General features: G+C 42.1%; 1 protein-coding gene, 1 non-coding gene and 2 pseudogenes across 2 annotated transcripts; 1 reads left to right on the top strand and 3 right to left on the bottom strand.

The window, feature by feature from the left end:
- The first annotated feature begins 3,267 nt into the window (after window positions 1–3,267).
- LOC117393293 (U4 spliceosomal RNA) lies at window positions 3,268–3,356 on the top strand (annotated as a pseudogene).
- Window positions 3,357–4,623: 1,267 nt separating this feature from the next.
- LOC117393292 (U4 spliceosomal RNA) lies at window positions 4,624–4,712 on the bottom strand (annotated as a pseudogene).
- Window positions 4,713–5,491: 779 nt separating this feature from the next.
- trnap-agg (transfer RNA proline (anticodon AGG)) lies at window positions 5,492–5,563 on the bottom strand. Its single transcript has one exon. It is a non-coding gene; the product is annotated as a tRNA-Pro (tRNA).
- Window positions 5,564–9,474: 3,911 nt separating this feature from the next.
- LOC117393196 (C-X-C chemokine receptor type 1-like) lies at window positions 9,475–14,945 on the bottom strand. The gene is made up of 4 exons (XM_033991388.2): window positions 14,571–14,945; window positions 12,397–12,747; window positions 10,879–11,097; window positions 9,475–9,549 (listed from the first exon to the last, which is right to left on the bottom strand). Exons 1-3 carry the CDS (start codon window positions 14,943–14,945, stop codon window positions 10,900–10,902), a joined length of 924 nt encoding a protein of 307 aa, XP_033847279.2. The 3' UTR covers window positions 9,475–9,549; window positions 10,879–10,899.
- Window positions 14,946–17,687: the final 2,742 nt, after the last annotated feature.

The raw sequence follows: 17,687 nt of genomic DNA, 5'->3' as shown, positions 1-17,687 counted from the left end.
TGTCGTTGCCAACAAAGGGTTTATAACAGTATTGAGATGAACTTTTGTTATTGACCAAATACTTATTTTCCACCATAATTTCAAAATGAATGCTGTAAAAAAAATAAATAAATAAATGTGATTTTCTGGATTTTTTTTTTTTCTCATTTTGTCTCTCATAGTTGAAGTGCACCTATGAAGAAAATTACAGGTCTCTCTCACCTTTTTGCACAATCGGTCACTGAATAAATACTTTTTTGCCCCACTATATCTCTTGGATGGCTTTTCACTTGTTGTCTGGTTGGACTTGTCTTTGGGCTATACCAGGAGTGGTCTGAGTTTGGTGTGGTTTTATTATTGTGTTGACGTTGTGCTTTAATAGAGCTCTTTCTGTCTGTTCTGTGACCCCTGTATGATCAGAGACGCAACAGTGACACCTCTGACCACGGTGGGGTACTACAGCCCAAACATGTCAGGGACATAAGAAAGTGACCTTTTTACAGTGTTTATCTCAGACAAAAACACAGAAGAGTCATGTGTCCCTCACACCCAGAGCAGGTCTATTCAGTAACATTTAAAGGCCCATATTACACTGTTTTCTGATCTCTGTTATAATGATGTTTCCTCATCACAAAGATCTTCTCTCAAAGAAGAAAACACTGTTCCAACTTGTGATATCATGTGGGAAAACAGGAAGTGCTCCACTGTGTTTTTAAACTCCATACACATTCATTAGAATCATTTGGATAATTTCAGCCCTGGAATTGCCAATCTCTACTGAACTAAAGTTAAAAGGAGCTGTTAACTTTGAAATAAACACTTCATGACATCACAAGGTGGAACAGAGCATTGGAGATGTAGACAGACTAATAATAAAGGGTAATTCAAACGTGTGTGAATGAAACAAAACATAACTCCAGTACATTCTTGAGGAGGGAACAACATCATGACATGGCTTAAAGCTCACAGAGTCCATTCTGTGAAATACAGGAGCTTTAAACATAAGTTCAGCAAATGAACCGAAGCAATGGTTTGGTTACAGGAGCAGCACAAGTACAATTACTGTAGTACAGGGAAAGTACTACAGGGACGGTACTGTGCCTACTTCCTCAAACACAGACAGATAGTGTGAGTGCCGCTCTGTCTACTCCTGTCGCTCCTCTGTCTGCTCTTGTCGTAGATTGTCTCTTGTTGTAGATTGTCTCTTGCTGTAGTTTGTCTATTGTCTCCCGGACGCCCTATCCCACTGCTGCTCCATGGCTGCCCTGAAAGACGGTGACATCATCATGGGCAGGGCTGGGGTGAAAGGTCGCAGAGGGATGTTCCCACCTTTTCCAGGAACGTCAACACACTGAAAATACTTCTGACCTAAAACAAAAGGTCAAAGCTAAGCATTTGAAAAATGTGCCCATTTATCAAATGCCGAGCTATACGCAAATGTAGTGATGGGCAGATGAAGCTTCATGAAGCATTTCATCCAATTGGTTCACTCCAACGCAAAGCTTCTTGAAGCTTCATTTGCTCTAGCAAGAAATCTACTGGATGCAAAAATATCAGTTGGCATGAGTTTGAAGTGTGTGGCATTTTGCAGAAAGCCTGTGAATAAAACTGTCAGCAAAATAAAGAAGTATACAAAACATGTATATGGTAATGATGACAGTATACTGTGTATATATACACTGGCAGTATGGAAAATGGTTATTTGGAAATGATCAGTTACAGTGAAGTGAGGATGGTTGAGGTATGGACAATGATTGTGCTTTTGTAACGTTGAAGTGTGGCCAGTGATTACGGTTTAGAGGACACATCATTGTTTTTTTGTTTTTTTTTTGTCTAAAAACAAGTTTTTCCACTGTGGCAGGTCTTAGGCTATTTCTTTTGTTTGACAAAATTTATCCTGCTTTGGAAAACACGCGTTCACAGGGCACAAATGAGGCAGGCATACACAAGAATGCCGCTGCTAGCTTATATAAATAGGGATAGACATATTTTTGTTTCTCCCAGTATTGACTCTCCAAAATCTCTCCAAATTATCTCTACCTCTCTCCAAACTATCTCTAACTCTATCCAAACTGTGTCCAAACTCTCGCTGGCCGCAACCTCTCCGTCAAACACCCACATTTTGAATGGAGCCTGAGGGGTTTATATCGCTGTCAAAACTTGCGGCAAAATCCGAACCACTTTCTGAATCACTCACGTGGTACAACCAGGTAGCGAGGCTTCGGACGTCAACATTTTCAGCTCCTCCCCTAAATGAAGCAAGCCTCGATATGTGCATCGCATACGGACCGTCACATCACTGCGCAATTGCATCCAACTCAAAGGTTTGGTGTATACAATCTTCTGAAAGTACACCAAAAAGCAGTCTTGTGTACGCCCATAAGAAAGTTAGTCAATTGGTGGTCATGCTATAGGTGCACTGTAAAGTCTTGTGGCTCGTTGGTCTAGGGGTATGATTCTCGCTTAGGGTGCGAGAGGTCCCGGGTTCAAATCCACGACGAGCCCGGCTTCCAGTTCTGTTTATCTCTTAACAGCTGCACCAGTTTGCCATTTCCATCAACGAATACAATGTCTAGAATCCAGCTTTCCAGTGCGTGTGCATTTCAATTCCAATCCCACACTGTTCTTCCCAAAAAGGTGACAGTTTAATTCCCAATCAATGAGAGTTCACAACTGATATCAGTCAGTAAAATGTTGTTCATTTTACAGGTGACCTGTCAAGCATCTTGACCTGTTGGTCTAGGGCAGTGTATTTCAACCTTTTTTGAGCCAAGGCACATTTTTTTCATTGAAAAAATCAAAAGGCACACCATAAGCAGAAAATGTAAAAAAAAAAAAAGAAACTCTGCATCCTATATTTACAATATAAAGTAATTCTCATCAGATTATTTTGAACAGGAATCAAATAAACACACAAAAAAGCATTTTATAATGAAATAAAATATTTCTACTCACTCAGTGTGAAACCTGATATTTTTTAGATCAGTTAGGTGTAATTGGATAATTTCCTACGGCACACCAGACAATATCTCACGGCACACTAGTGTGCCACGGCACAGTGGTTGAAAAACACTGGTCTAGGGGTTCTTGCTTCGCATGCCTGGCTTCAAATCCCAGACGGCAATCGTTGTTTGTCTTTTAAAAGCTGCATCACTTTGCAGTTTTCCTCAACTATTTTCAGCCTGCCACAATTTTGCAAACAAATGTGGCTCGTTGGTCTAGGTCTATGATTCTCAATTTCAATCCCAGACTGTCCAACTCAAAGAACATACAAAGAACAGACGCGATTATTGCTAGTTGAAAACTTTACCCAATACCCCGCCTTGACGACTTGAAAAATAGTCGGCTATGGCAATTTTTGACAGTCTCTGAGGAGACTGGTATTTAAGTATGAAACTAAATGTGACGCACACAAAATGAGCAGTCATATTTTATGTTATTAATTATTGGATTATTTACAAAGAGACTTACTTGAGGCTCCTGTTGCTTTAAAATATACTAAATCCTTCAACTCAACTCAGACTCAAGTTCTTGAGTCTGCAAGACTCAAGAACAAACATTAGTGCAGATTACATAGTTTACATAGTTGAAATGAATATAATGATTATAGTAAGAGTGAACATTACAGTACCTACAGTACCTTTAAAATGAACAGTGAGATAACATAATATAACTTGAATATATATTTTGAATCCATCATTCCCTCCTGTTTGCTCCTTCAGGGTTCTCGTCATCACTGCCCTCCAATAGGTACACCGGCACCCCTTTGTCCTCAGGTGCGGGTGAGATGGCAGCGGTTATTAACCTATTGATCAGGGAACGAAGACAAGGAATACAACAGCATCCACACAAGGTTAAAATAGCTACAAACACAGCAATTGATACTAGAACAGATGAGACCAGTGCTCTGTAGCGCCCAAACCCCCTTAGCCAGTCATCCCAGAAGCATATATATGATGAATCCATCATATATATATATATATATATATATATATATATATATATATATATATATATATATATATATATATATATATATATATATATATATGATGGATTCATCATATATATGCTTCTGGGATGACTGGCTAAGGGGGTTTGGGCGCTACAGAGCACTGGTCTCATCTGTTCTAGTATCAATTGCTGTGTTTGTAGCTATTTTAACCTTGTGTGGATGCTGTTGTATTCCTTGTCTTCGTTCCCTGATCAATAGGTTAATAACCGCTGCCATCTCACCCGCACCTGAGGACAAAGGGGTGCCGGTGTACCTATTGGAGGGCAGTGATGACGAGAACCCTGAAGGAGCAAACAGGAGGGAATGATGATTCAAAATATATATTCAAGTTATATTATGTTATCTCACTGTTCATTTTAAAGGTACTGTAGGTACTGTAATGTTCACTCTTACTATAATCATTATATTCATTTCAAACTATGTAAACTATGTAATCTGCACTAATGTTTGTTCTTGAGTCTCTTGCAGACTCAAGAACTTGAGTCTGAGTTGAGTTGAAGGATTTAGTATATTTTAAAGCAACAGGAGCCTCAAGTAAGTCCTCTTTGTAAATAATCCAATAATTAATAACATAAAATATGACTGCTCATTTTGTGTGCGTCACATTTAGTTTCATACTTAAATACCAGTCTCCTCAGAGACTGTCAAAAATTGCCATAGCCGACTATTTTTCAAGTCGTCAAGGCGGGGTATTGGGTAAAGTTTTCAACTAGCAATAATCGCGTCTGTTCTTTGTATGTTCTTTGAGTTGGACAGTCTGGGATTGAAATTGAGAATCATAGACCTAGACCAACGAGCCACATTTGTTTGCAAATTGTGGCAGGCTGAAAATAGTTGAGGAAACTGCAAAGTGATGCAGCTTTTAAAAGACAAACAACGATTGCCGTCTGGGATTTGAAGCCAGCATGCGAAGCAAGAACCCCTAGACCAGTGTTTTCAAACCACTGTGCCGTGGCACACTAGTGTGCCGTGAGATATTGTCTGGTGTGCCGTAGGAAATTATCCAATTACACCTAACTGATCTAAAAAATATCAGGTTTCACACTGAGTGAGTAGAAATATTTTATTTCATTATAAAATGCTTTTTTGTGTGTTTATTTGATTCCTGTTCAAAATAATCTGATGAGAATTACTTTATATTGTAAATATAGGATGCAGAGTTTCTTTTTTTTTTTTTACATTTTCTGCTTATGGTGTGCCTTTTGATTTTTTCAATGAAAAAAATGTGCCTTGGCTCAAAAAAGGTTGAAATACACTGCCCTAGACCACAGGTCAAGATGCTTGAAAGGTCACCTGTAAAATGAACAACATTTTACTGACTGATATCAGTTGTGAACTCTCATTGATTGGGAATTAAACTGTCACCTTTTTGGGTAGAACAGTGTGGGATTGGAATTGAAATCCACACACACTGGAAAGCTGGATTCCAGACGTTGTATTCGTTGATGGAAATGGCAAACTGGTGCAGCTGTTAAGAGATAAACAGAACTGGAAGCCAGGCTCATCCGGGATTTGAACCCGGGACCTCTCGCATCCTAAGCAAGAATCACACCCCTAGACCAACGAGCCACAAGACTTTACAGTGCACCTATAGCAATTGACTACCTTTCTTATGGGCGTACACAAGACTGCTTTTTGGTGTACTTTCAGAAGATTCTATACACCAAACCTTTGAGTTGGATGCAATTGCGCAGTGATGTGACGGTCCGTATGCGATGCACATATCGAGGCTTGCTTCATTTAGGGGAAGAGCTGAAAATGTTGAAGTCCGAAGCCTCGCTACCTGGTTGTACCACGTGAGTGATTCAGAAAGTGGTTTGGATTTTGCCGCAAGTTTTGACAGCGATATAAACCCCTCAGGCTCCATTCAAAATGTGGGTGTTTGACGGAGAGGTTGCGGCCAGCGAGAGTTTGGACACAGTTTGGATAGAGTTAGAGATAGTTTGGAGAGAGGTAGAGATCATTTGGAGAGATTTTGGAGAGTCAATACTGGGAGAAACAAAAAATATGTCTATCCCTATTTATATAAGCTAGCAGCGGCATTCTTGTGTATGCCTGCCTCATTTGTGCCCTGTGAACGCGTGTTTTCCAAAGCAGGATAAATTTTGTCAAACAAAAGAAATAGCCTAAGACCTGCCACAGTGGAAAAACTTGGTTTTAGACAAAAAAACAAAAAAACAATGATGTGTCCTCTAAACCGTAATCACTGGCCACACTTCAACGTTACAAAAGCACAATCATTGTCCATACCTCAACCATCCTCACTTCACTGTAACTGATCATTTCCAAATAACCATTTTCCATACTGCCAGTGTATATATACACAGTATACTGTCATCATTACCATATACCTGTTTTGTATACTTCTTTATTTTGCTGACAGTTTTATTCACAGGCTTTCTGCAAAATGCCACACACTTCAAACTCATGCCAACTGATATTTTTGCGTCCAGTAGATTTCCTGCTAGAGCAAATGAAGCTTCAAGAAGCTTTGCGTTGGAGTGAACCAATTGGATGAAATGCTTCATGAAGCTTCATCTGCCCATCACTACATTTGCGTATAGCTCGGCATTTGATAAATGGGCACATTTTTCAAATGCTTAGCTTTGACCTTTTGTTTTAGGTCAGAAGTATTTTCAGTGCGTTGACGTTCCTGGAAAAGGTGGGAACATCCCTCTGCGACCTTTCACCCCAGCCCTGCCCATGATGATGTCACCGTCTTTCAGGGCAGCCATGGAGCAGCAGTGGGATAGGGCGTCTGGGAGACAATAGACAAACTACAGCAAGAGACAATCTACAACAAGAGACAATCTACGACAAGAGCAGACAGAGGAGCGACAGGAGTAGACAGAGCGGCACACACACCATCTGTCTGTGTTTGAGGAAGTAGGCACAGTACCGTCCCTGTAGTACTTTCCCTGTACTACAGTAATTGTACTTGTGCTGCTCCTGTAACCAAACCAATGCTTCGGTTCATTTGCTGAACTTATGTTTAAAGCTCCTGTATTTCACAGAATGGACTCTGTGAGCTTTAAGCCATGTCATGATGTTGTTCCCTCCTCAAGAATGTACTGGAGTTATGTTTTGTTTCATTCACACACGTTTGAATTACCCTTTATTATTAGTCTGTCTACATCTCCAATGCTCTGTTCCACCTTGTGATGTCATGAAGTGTTTATTTCAAAGTTAACAGCTCCTTTTAACTTTAGTTCAGTAGAGATTGGCAATTCCAGGGCTGAAATTATCCAAATGATTCTAATGAATGTGTATGGAGTTTAAAAACACAGTGGAGCACTTCCTGTTTTCCCACATGATATCACAAGTTGGAACAGTGTTTTCTTCTTTGAGAGAAGAACTTTGTGATGAGGAAACATCATTATAACAGCGATCAGAAAACAGTGTAATATGGGCCTTTAAATGTTACTGAATAGACCTGCTCTGGGTGTGAGGGACACATGATTCTTCTGTGTTTTTGTCTGAGATAAACACTGTAAAAAGGTCACTTTCTTATGTCCCTGACATGTTTGGGCTGTAGTACCCCACCTTGGTCAGAGGTGTCACTGTTGTGTCTCTGATCATACAGGGGTCACAGAACAGACAGAAAGAGCTCTATTAAAGCACAACGTCAACACAATAATAAAACCACACCAAACTCAGACCACTCCTGGTATAGCCCAAAGACAAGTCCAACCAGACAACAAGTGAAAAGCCATCCAAGAGATATAGTGGGGCAAAAAAGTATTTATTCAGTGACCGATTGTGCAAAAAGGTGAGAGAGACCTGTAATTTTCTTCATAGGTGCACTTCAACTATGAGAGACAAAATGAGAAAAAAAAATAATCCAGAAAATCACATTTATTTATTTATTTTTTTTACAGCATTCATTTTGAAATTATGGTGGAAAATAAGTATTTGGTCAATAACAAAAGTTCATCTCAATACTGTTATAAACCCTTTGTTGGCAACGACAGAGGTCAAACGTTTTCTGTAAGTCTCCACAAGGTTTTCACACAGTGTTGCTGGTAGTTTGGCCCATTCCTCCTGCAGATCTCCTATAGAGTAGTGATGTTTTGAGGCTGAGGTGAGATCTTTCGTGGAGCCCCAGATCGAGGGAGATTATCAGTGGTCTTGTATGTCTTCCATTTTCTAATAATTGCTCCCACAGTTGATTTCTTCACACAAGTTGCTTACCTCTTACAGATTCAGTCTTCCCAGCCTGGTGCAGGTCTACAATTTTGTTTCTGATGTCCTTTGACAGCTCTTTGATCTTGGCCATAGTGGAGTTTGGAGTCTGACTGTTTGAGGTTGTGGACAGGTGTCTTTTCTACTGATAACGAGTTCAAACAGATGACATTAATACAGGTGACGAGTGGAGGACAGAGGAGCCGCTTAAAGAAGAAGTTACAGATCTGTGTGAGCCAAACCAGATCTGAGACAGAAAAGGTTTGAACCTAGGACTCTGGGACAAGACCAAAACAGCAGGTAGAGAGGATCACAAATAAGAGAGGCAGACACAAGGGGAGTTTACCTTGGCTTGCACATGAGACTCCAGACACATCACACGGTGCAGTGGTCACTCTGATAAATCTCTCAAACTGAGCGCGCATAGACAACAGCAGAACAGACACAGCAGTGACAGCTCTAACTAAGGTAAAGTACTACAGCCCAAACATGTTAGGGACTTTTTACAGTGTTTGTTTTTCACTAAAATTATTTAAATCTGAAATCACATTTTAAGTTTGTAAAAGTCACTTTGGTTTGAGATTTTAAAGAGTTCTTTGTAAATGTCCAGCCCCTCTCAAGGAGTTGGGTTCCAGAACCCAAGCTGTACATGGAGGTGAGGCTGACTATATCTAGCAGGTAACGCTCAACCTCCCGCACAAGTTCAGGCTCCTTCCCCTCCAGCGAGGTGACATTCCATGTCCCCAAAGCCATGTCCGGAGATCGGGACGTTGAGGCTCCCACCTTCGACTGCTGCCCTGATCTCTTCACACCCGCCCCTCACGGATCCTCCCGCAGGTGGTGTGTCCACGGGAGGATGGCCCCACGTCTTTCCTTTGGGCTGGGCCCACCTGGGTGGGGAAAGGCCCAGCCACCAGGCACTCGTTGCTGAGCACCCACCCCAGGCCTGGTTTCAGGGTGGGGCCCAGTAATGCCAATCCGGGCGACCTAACTGGCCTTGTTTTGATGATCGTCATGGGGGGCTTCTGAAACACTCTTGGTCTGATCCGTCTCCCAAGACCAGACCCTATCGGGCACAAAGTCCCTGACGACATAACTCCACGGATCATTCAGGTGCTCAAACTCCTCCACCACATTAAGGTGGTGGTTCAGGGAGGGGCCAAAAGCATGTATCCTTTAAATGTTAGATTAAACAGAACTCAATATTTTAGAGGTTTTATTGAGAAACATAAACAAAAAGATCACAAGGAGTCCTCCTGAAGTCCTCCTCCATGGTCTCACAGGAAGCAGGAAGTGACGTCATCATATCAGAGGGAGCAGGAAGTGACGTGATGATGTCAGAGGGTGTAGGGGGCGGAGGTGATGGAGATTCTCTATTTAAAGACACAACACAAACACATTTTAAGGCGTTTCAGTGTCTCATCAGTGTATTATATATTTGTGAGGTTTAAATTTTATTTGACCCTGTAGGAGCTTTGACCCTGTAGGAGCTGCTCTAGTTTGAGTTGGTGCTGGTTCATTTGGGTCATTTTCATTCCCCAGTTTCAGTCAGAGCCGAATTTGCGTCAGACTTGGATCTGCACATGCTCAGATCCTTCTGCACAAACACTTGTCTACAACACACACACAAACTCTATATAATCTGCTATCTGTTTGTTTAAATGTGTTTATTTGAAGGTAAATGTGAGTCCAGCATTGGTGTGAACAGCACATTTAACTGTTAAAAGAGCAGACAAACATAGAGGCCAGCTGTTCTGACTCTAAACCAGGACTAAACCAGGACTTAACCAAGACTAAACCAAGACTAAACCAGAACTAAACCAGAACTAAACCAGAACTAAACCAGAACTAAACCCGGAATAAAGCAGGACCAAACCAAGTCTACATCAGGACTAAGAGTGAACGAACCCATAGAGCAAACAGATGACAGCAGACAAACATGGAGGCTCTGATCTGAGGTTAATATTTCATGTGTTTGTGATTACAGCCAGACGGGATCTGAACAGTGTCTTTATCAAAATAAAACTCATCAAACTTTATTTACAAACTCTATTTCACTTAAATGAAAAACAACTAAGGTTTAACTGACGCAACATACAACTGTTTCTGGAGTCAACTCATGAACTCAGACTCTCCACTATGGGAGACAGGGCCTTTCAGGCTGCTGCCCCTCGATTGTGGAATGCCCTTCCAGAGTCTCTGAGGGCTCCACAAAGTGTCGAGGCCTTTAAAAAAGGCCTTAAGACATTCTTTTTTTAAAAGTCTTATTAAGTTTTATGACTTTTAATAGTACTACTACTATTAACTATTTATTGTTTGCGAATGTAAATTGTAATGTCTTTTTATACTTATTGCCTTTTCTGATTTGTAGTGTTTTTGTATGTTTGTTTTTTTTGTTTTTTTTCTGTGTCTGTAGCACTCTGAGATTTCTTTGAAATGTAAAGTGCAATACAAATAAAATGTATTATTATTATTATTATTATTATTATTATTATTATTATTATTATTATTAAAATAAAAGGCAAGCTAAAGAGTAGTATGACTGATGCAGATTCGGCACATGACTCAAACTGGAGATGATGGTCTCATCCCTTTTTAATCACATACTGTTTCCTGGTCCTGGAGTATGACATCATAATTTGGTATCCAATAAATGCGAAACTCCCCCAAACATAAACTACGACTGTGTCCGAATGTCAAACCTGCTGGTGCTGTGTGACTGGTCAGAGCGTGTAGTGCGTGCTGCGCTCAGAATGGCTGGTGGAGGACAGACGTCTCTGTGGGCGGAGTTTGTGCAGGACACTGTAGAAGCGTGTCCTGAATGGGGCGCTGTTAAAGCCGTACAGCAGTGGGTTCAGCACACAGTGAAGAAGAGCCATGGTCTGGGTGAGCGCCAGGGCCATCTCCAGGCGGTCCACAAACTGGAGGTGAGAGGTCAGAAGGGAGAGAGGCAATATGATCTGAAAATGTGTGTTTCTGCAGAAAAGATTTAATTTGGCTCAATTTTGGGTCAGTTAGAAAATTCAAGATTTTGTGACTTATTTCTTGTTTTGTCAAATGGAGCTCCACAGCCCCGCCCACTTCCAACTCCCACCCAGTACGGTTCTGAAAGTACATTTCCATTTATTTTTCCCATAGACTTTTCAAACATTCAGATATTGCGAGTTCAAAGGCATCGCGGAGGCTAAGCAGCTACGTGCTAACCAGTTGTTTTAAGTCCAAAAAGCTCATTTAAAACACAAAATTCTGAAATCTTTGAATAACTCTGCAGTTTACAAAGGTTGTAATAAAAGTGCAGGTCTTGTGTCTTTAGTTCCATGTCACTGTTCAGCCCAGAGCTTTTAATATTCTTTTTTTTTTCTTTTTTTTTTCGTCAAGTCTATGAGAAAAATGAATGAGAATTTACTTTAACCAGAGGGGGGCGCTCACTGTTGAGCTCCAAAACATTCACTTCAAATTATAAATCAGACAGTTACTCAAATAGTCTCCCCAAAATACTTTTATTCTTATTAACGTAAATTTCGGACCATAGAGCGCACCTGAATATAAGCCGCACCAGCTAAATTTTAGAAGATAATACATTTTGTACATATATAAGCCACACTCGAATATAAGCCTCATGTTGCAAATATGTTGTAACATGAGATATTTACACAGAAATACGGTACAGGGCGGATTTTTAGAGTTTTAATTTAAGACACGTTTTTTTGTTTTGTTTTGTTTTTTTCAAACTATGCCTGAAAAAACGGCACAAACACAACATCAACACGGGATGAACATATCTGCATGTTTAGAAAATAAAACAGCACCAACACGGGCCATCTGCTTTTATTTCATCTGAAAGCTCTTGTCGCTTTTTTGTCTTTTTACATTTACTAAGTTCTTCATGTGTTTTCCATGATGAGTGTGTGAGTGTGTGTGTGTGTGTGTGTGTGTGTGCATGATGCGCAAGATGGCAGCTCACAATCAAAACTGTTTTATTCTTCAGCGCAAAATCTTTCCCCATGTCTGTCTCACTGTTGCATTTACTGCTGCAGAGTGCCCCCCGGTGGCCGTTAGCCAGTAATAATCTATAAATTAGCCGCACCGTTGTATAAGCCGCAGGATTCAAAGCGTGGGAGAAATGTAGAAGCTTATAGTCCGAAATTTACGGTACCCTGCTGCTGATACAGCACACACACAGTCTAATGGTGTCACAGTTAGTCAGTGCACCCTCTCACCTCACAGTCTCTGGTTTGGAACTGCAGCAGTGTGTGCCACAGCAGCACGACGTTAAAGGGGGCGTGGCATAAGACGAACACCAGCGCCACCAACAGAACCAGGCGGACGGCGCGCTCTCTCCTGAAGCCCCGCCCCTTGCCACTCAGGTGCCGCCCCCTCAGAAGCGTCACCACAATGGAGCCATAACAAAAGCACATAACGAGGAGCGGAATCACAAACCCCACCGCTATCTGCATCACCGGCAACATAATTTTTACCAAGCGTGCCATTTCGCTGTTAGGAAAGCGCAGGGCGCACACCAGAGGGGCGGGATCATAAGAGGAGGAGTCACGGAGGGAGGAAGGAGTGGGCTGAGGAGAGACACAGGCATAATTAATATAATACTGTTTTTAAGGAAGGGGTATTTTACTTAATTAATTGTAATTAACTGTAACACAACATATTCAGATCACCATGTTTCCTTTTATTGTTTTGAAGGTACTACATTCGCCCAGAACAACGTTGATATGCATCATGTTTTTGTATGTTTATGTAGAATTATTGTGTGGGAGCACGGGTGATATAGGATTGTGGGAGGAGCCTTGTACAGCCTCATACTGCTAACCCTAAAAAGGGTTTGAACGGGAGCGATCGCTAGATTGCTCAAACATGCATGGATGACATCTAAAACCTCTTCATGTTTTTGATGAGGGAACAACGGTAGAACACGAAATATAAAAAACATTGATTTTGCTGTATACCCCCTCTTTAAAGTGAGCTTCAAAGCACACACCAGGGGGTGGTGCCATAGGAGGAGGGGAGCTGAGGAGTCAGAGGAGAGGAAGCAGCGATACCAGTGAGAGGGGGAGGAGTCAGAAGTATGTTAGACTCCAGAGCAAGAATCCTCAAAGGAATCCTCTATCTAATTATAGATCCTATCCTTAATATAATAAATACCTCATTAGAAAATGGCTATGTCCCCAGTCCATCATATATACAGTGATTAAATTGCTTCTGAAAAAAATAATCTTGAACCTGATCTTTTAGCCAACTATAGACCCATCTCTAATCTTCCCTTTGTTTCAAAAACTCTTGAAAAAGTTGTAGTTAAGCAGCTTTTTCGCCACTTACAGTCTAATGATGTAGCTGATTTGAAATGTTTCACTCCTGATTCAGAGCTCACCATACACAGAAACTGCACTATTTGAAGTCACAAATGATTTGTTATTAGCTGCTGACAGTGGACTGGTCTCAGTCCTGGTTCTGTTGGACCTCAGTGCAGCGTTTGACACCATCAACCACAATATTCTGCTGCAGAGGTTAGACTGTGACATAGATGTCAGAGGGGCAGCCCTCGGCTGTTTTAAATTTTACTTCTACTTACTGAGAGGTACCAGATTGTTCATGTAACTCTGAGCTCCCATTTGGGGAGTGCAACTGTTTCAGATGCCCTCCCACTGACCGCCCACTGATGGCTGGACCATAGATGCCCTTCTATGCCCTGGTCCTGTTCGGCGGAGCCGGACCCTCCTCTTCCCTCACCTGGCTGGATGACCCCCACCCACCGTGGAGAAGCCTCCCTCTGACCCTTAGGTGAGTGGCTCTGGTTCTACAAATTGAACTCTATCTGCAAATGGATGGACAATAGTCCTGGACACATCTGCAACCTGCTCATTTAGTCCTGGTTTAGTCCTGATTTTGGTTCCTTGTTTTGGTTCTGGTTTAGTCCTGGTTTAGTCCTGGTTAAGTTCTAGTTTAGTCCTAGTTTAGTCCTAGTTTAGTCTTAGTTTAGTCCTGGTTTTATCCTGGTTTAGTCCTGGTTTAGTCAATGGGAGTGGATCGCTCCTTCACTGTGGGTCTACTCAAAGTTTCTCTTTTTCCCACTGAGTTTTTTTAGTTTTTCTTTGCTGAGAAGGAGGGTCAGGGGGTGCTCTGGGACACTTCTCCATTTGCTTGTTTTCTGTTGATTCATTTGTTTGTCTGTTTCTGTTTCATTGTTGATTTTCTAACTTTCTGTTTGTTAAATCAATTCTCATGTCTCAAAATTGAGGGAGGAGTGATAAAAGTGACAGGTGGGAGGGGAGGAGTCAGAGGGGGAGGAGTTAGAGGGACAAGGGTCAGAGGAGGAGGAGTCAGACAGAGATGGGGAGGAGTCAGAGGGGATAGTTTGGTTCAAATTAGCAGTATCTCTCACCTGATCCCCGGTCATGTTATAGTCAGTGTCCTCATCCTGGTTTATGTCCAGAGTCAGAACCATAGTGAGGTTAAACCCACCCCCTGACTCCAGGTCCTGATGCCCCATCCACATGTGGTGCTGGGGCAGGTAGCGCTCGTAGAAGATGAAGTTGGGCAGACTGAGCAGTATTGCAAAAAACCACACGAAGGCGCAGAGGAGAAGGCGAGGCATCTGCGAGCGTACACGGAGCCGTCTGCGAGCGTGCACGACTGCTGCGTAACGGTCTGCACTCACCGCCGCTAGCAGCAGGGCGGCGCTGTAAAGGCTCACGCTGTACCCACCCCTCAGCACCTTACACCCTGCCCCCCCATCTGACCATGCCCCCAAATCCATCACCACCAAACCCGGCAAGACCAGGACTATAACCAGATCAGCCAGGGCCAGGTGCAGGAGCAGCACCTGCAAGAGACAAAAGGGCTGTGAGGACCAGAGTAGGACTAAACCTAAACCAGATCTAATCCAGGACTAGAGTAGGACTAAACCTAAACCAGATCTAAACCAGGACTACACCAGGACTAGAGCAGGACTGAACCAAGATGGAACCAGGAGTAAACCAGGACTAGACTAGGACTAAAACAAGACTAAACCAGGACTAAACCTGGTTTAAACCACGATTAGAGCAAGCTCAGAGCAGGACTAAACTAGGTCTAACTAGGACTGAAGTATGAGTAAAGCAGGACTCACGCAGGATTGAACCAGGACTGAACCAGGTCAAACCAAGACTAAACCAGGACAAGAGCAGGAGTAAAACAGGACTAAGGAAGGACTAAACCGGGACTGAACTAGATTTGTCAGGGCCAGGTGCAGGAGCAGCACCTGCAAGGGACAAGAGGTCTGTCAAGGTCTGACCCTTGCAGGATGAGGTGAAGGTAAAGGGGACTGTTTCCCCGGGGCCCATGGCACAGAGGGGCCTCAGAGCCATGTTTTTATACTTTTATATATTGTAGTTGCACTCAAATGCTTCTATATAAACACGCTCTATACAAACACACTTTATACAAACACGCTCTATACAAACACGCTCTATACAAACACGCTTTATACAAACACGCTTTATACAAACACGCTCTATACAAACACGCTCTATACAAACACGCTCTATACAAACACGCTCTATACAAACACGCTCTATACAAACACGCTCTATACAAACACGCTTTATACAAACACGCTCTATACAAACACGCTCTATACAAACACGCTTTATACAAACACGCTTTATACAAACACGCTCTATACAAACACGCTCTATACAAACACGCTCTATACAAACACGCTCTATACAAACACGCTCTATACAAACACGCTTTATACAAACACGCTCTATACAAACACGCTCTATACAGACACGCTCTATACAGACACGCTCTATACAGACACGCTCTATACAGACACACTTTATACAAACACACTTTATGCAAACGTGCTCTATACAAACGTGCTCTATATAAATGCAGTTTATACAAACATACTTTATACAAACACGCTCTATACAAACACTCTACATACAAACACATGAGGGGTCTGACTGGCGTCTTTTCTTAAGTTCAAATTTAAGGGCTAAGAATTATGCCATTTTAAGACTTAGTCCTCTGCTCCTCTCTGGCTCTGCTCCTCTCTGGCTCTGCTCCTCTCTGGCTCTGCTCCTCTCTGGCTCTCCTCCACAACTAAACCAGGATTAAACTAGGATAGAAAAAGGTCTAAACCAGGACTAGTGCAGGACTAGTGCAGGACTAGTGCAGGACTAGTGCAGGACTAGTGCAGGACTAGAGCAGGACTAGAGCAGGACTAGAGCAGGACTAGAGCACAACTAAACCAGGATTAAACTAGGATAGAAAAAGGTCTAAACAAGGACTAGTGCAGGACTAGTGCAGGACTAGTGGAGGACTAGTGCAGGACTAGTGCAGGACTAGAGCAGGACAGAAACAATACTAGACGAGGACTTATGAGGACTAGACGAGGGCTCTAGACGAGGACTAGACGAGGACTAGAGCAGGAACTAGAGCAGGACTAGAGCAGAACTAGAGCAGGACTAGAGCAGTACCTGGGTGATGGAGGGTTTGGGGGCGCAGCAGAGGGGGATCACTCACCGTTCACCACTTATTCCACAACAATAAATTCATAACATTTAGACAACAGTTCGAAATCAACAACAATAATCGCTTTCAATACTTACAAATCAAATCCATTATCCAAAGCAAGATTAATATACCGTAAATTTCGGACTACAGAGCGCACCTGATTAAAAGCCGCACCAGCTAAATTTGAAGAGAAAATCAATTTTGTACATATATAAGCCGCACCTGAATAAACAGCCGCAGGTTTTTCATATTGTAACATGAGATATTTACACAGAAAGACGGTGCACTGACACGCTTTTTTTTAAACTGTGCCTGAAAATTGGAACCAACACGACAACAACACGGGATGAACACATCTGCAGGTTAAGAAAATAAAACTGCACCAAAACGGAAAATCTGCTTTTATTTCCTCTGAAACTTTTGTCGTCTTTTACATTGACCAAGTTGGATTCACTGATGTCGAGCTTACGTGCAGTGGGCTCTATTTCAGGAGTCTGCAACCTCGCGGCTCCGGAGCCGTATGCGCCTCTTTCAGCCTTATACTCGCAGCTCTGCGTGGCTGAAGTGTATTTTATTTGTGTTAGTTCTTTTTTGTTGTAGTTTAAATTGGAAGATTATTATGATCTTAAAATAAAATTATATTTTCTTATTTTTTCGTTGCTCAAAATAAGCGTCACACTCGCGGAACATGTTCAAAACAAAACACCGCTCACGGTCTCACAGACACAGATACAGACACAGCTCACTGTCGTGCTTAAAGAGCCCTGATTTTCAGACGGCTGTGCCGCACAGGGGGTCAGGAGCAACTTGTGGCCCGTCCACTAATGACACACATAATAAGCTCGTCCATAGATGTATACATGAAAATCCTGCTGGAAATCGCCACAGAAATCTATTTGATGTAGTAGGCAAGTTTATTATCTGCTCTTGTCTCCGCGGTTGACGTATCACGTATAACGACATCGAGACACGACGCCACAAAAGTAGGGAGCCA

This window comes from Periophthalmus magnuspinnatus, chromosome 24 (genome assembly GCF_009829125.3).
Source record: "Periophthalmus magnuspinnatus isolate fPerMag1 chromosome 24, fPerMag1.2.pri, whole genome shotgun sequence".
Lineage (NCBI taxonomy): Eukaryota > Metazoa > Chordata > Actinopteri > Gobiiformes > Gobiidae > Periophthalmus > Periophthalmus magnuspinnatus.
Note: the sequence above shows the minus strand (reverse complement) of the source record. Positions and strands in the feature narration are given on the sequence as shown.

Bases quoted from the DNA above. Each gene is read 5' to 3' on its own strand.
- LOC117393196 (XM_033991388.2), bottom strand. From the start codon at position 14,945: ATGGATTTGGGGGCATGGTCAGATGGGGGGGCAGGGTGTAAGGTGCTG. The intron at 12,748-14,570 runs GTGAGAGATACT...GTCTCTCCTCAG, and splicing joins ATAACATGACCGGGGATCAG to CCCACTCCTTCCTCCCTCCG. The intron at 11,098-12,396 runs GTGAGAGGGTGC...TCTCACCTCCAG, and splicing joins TCCAAACCAGAGACTGTGAG to TTTGTGGACCGCCTGGAGAT.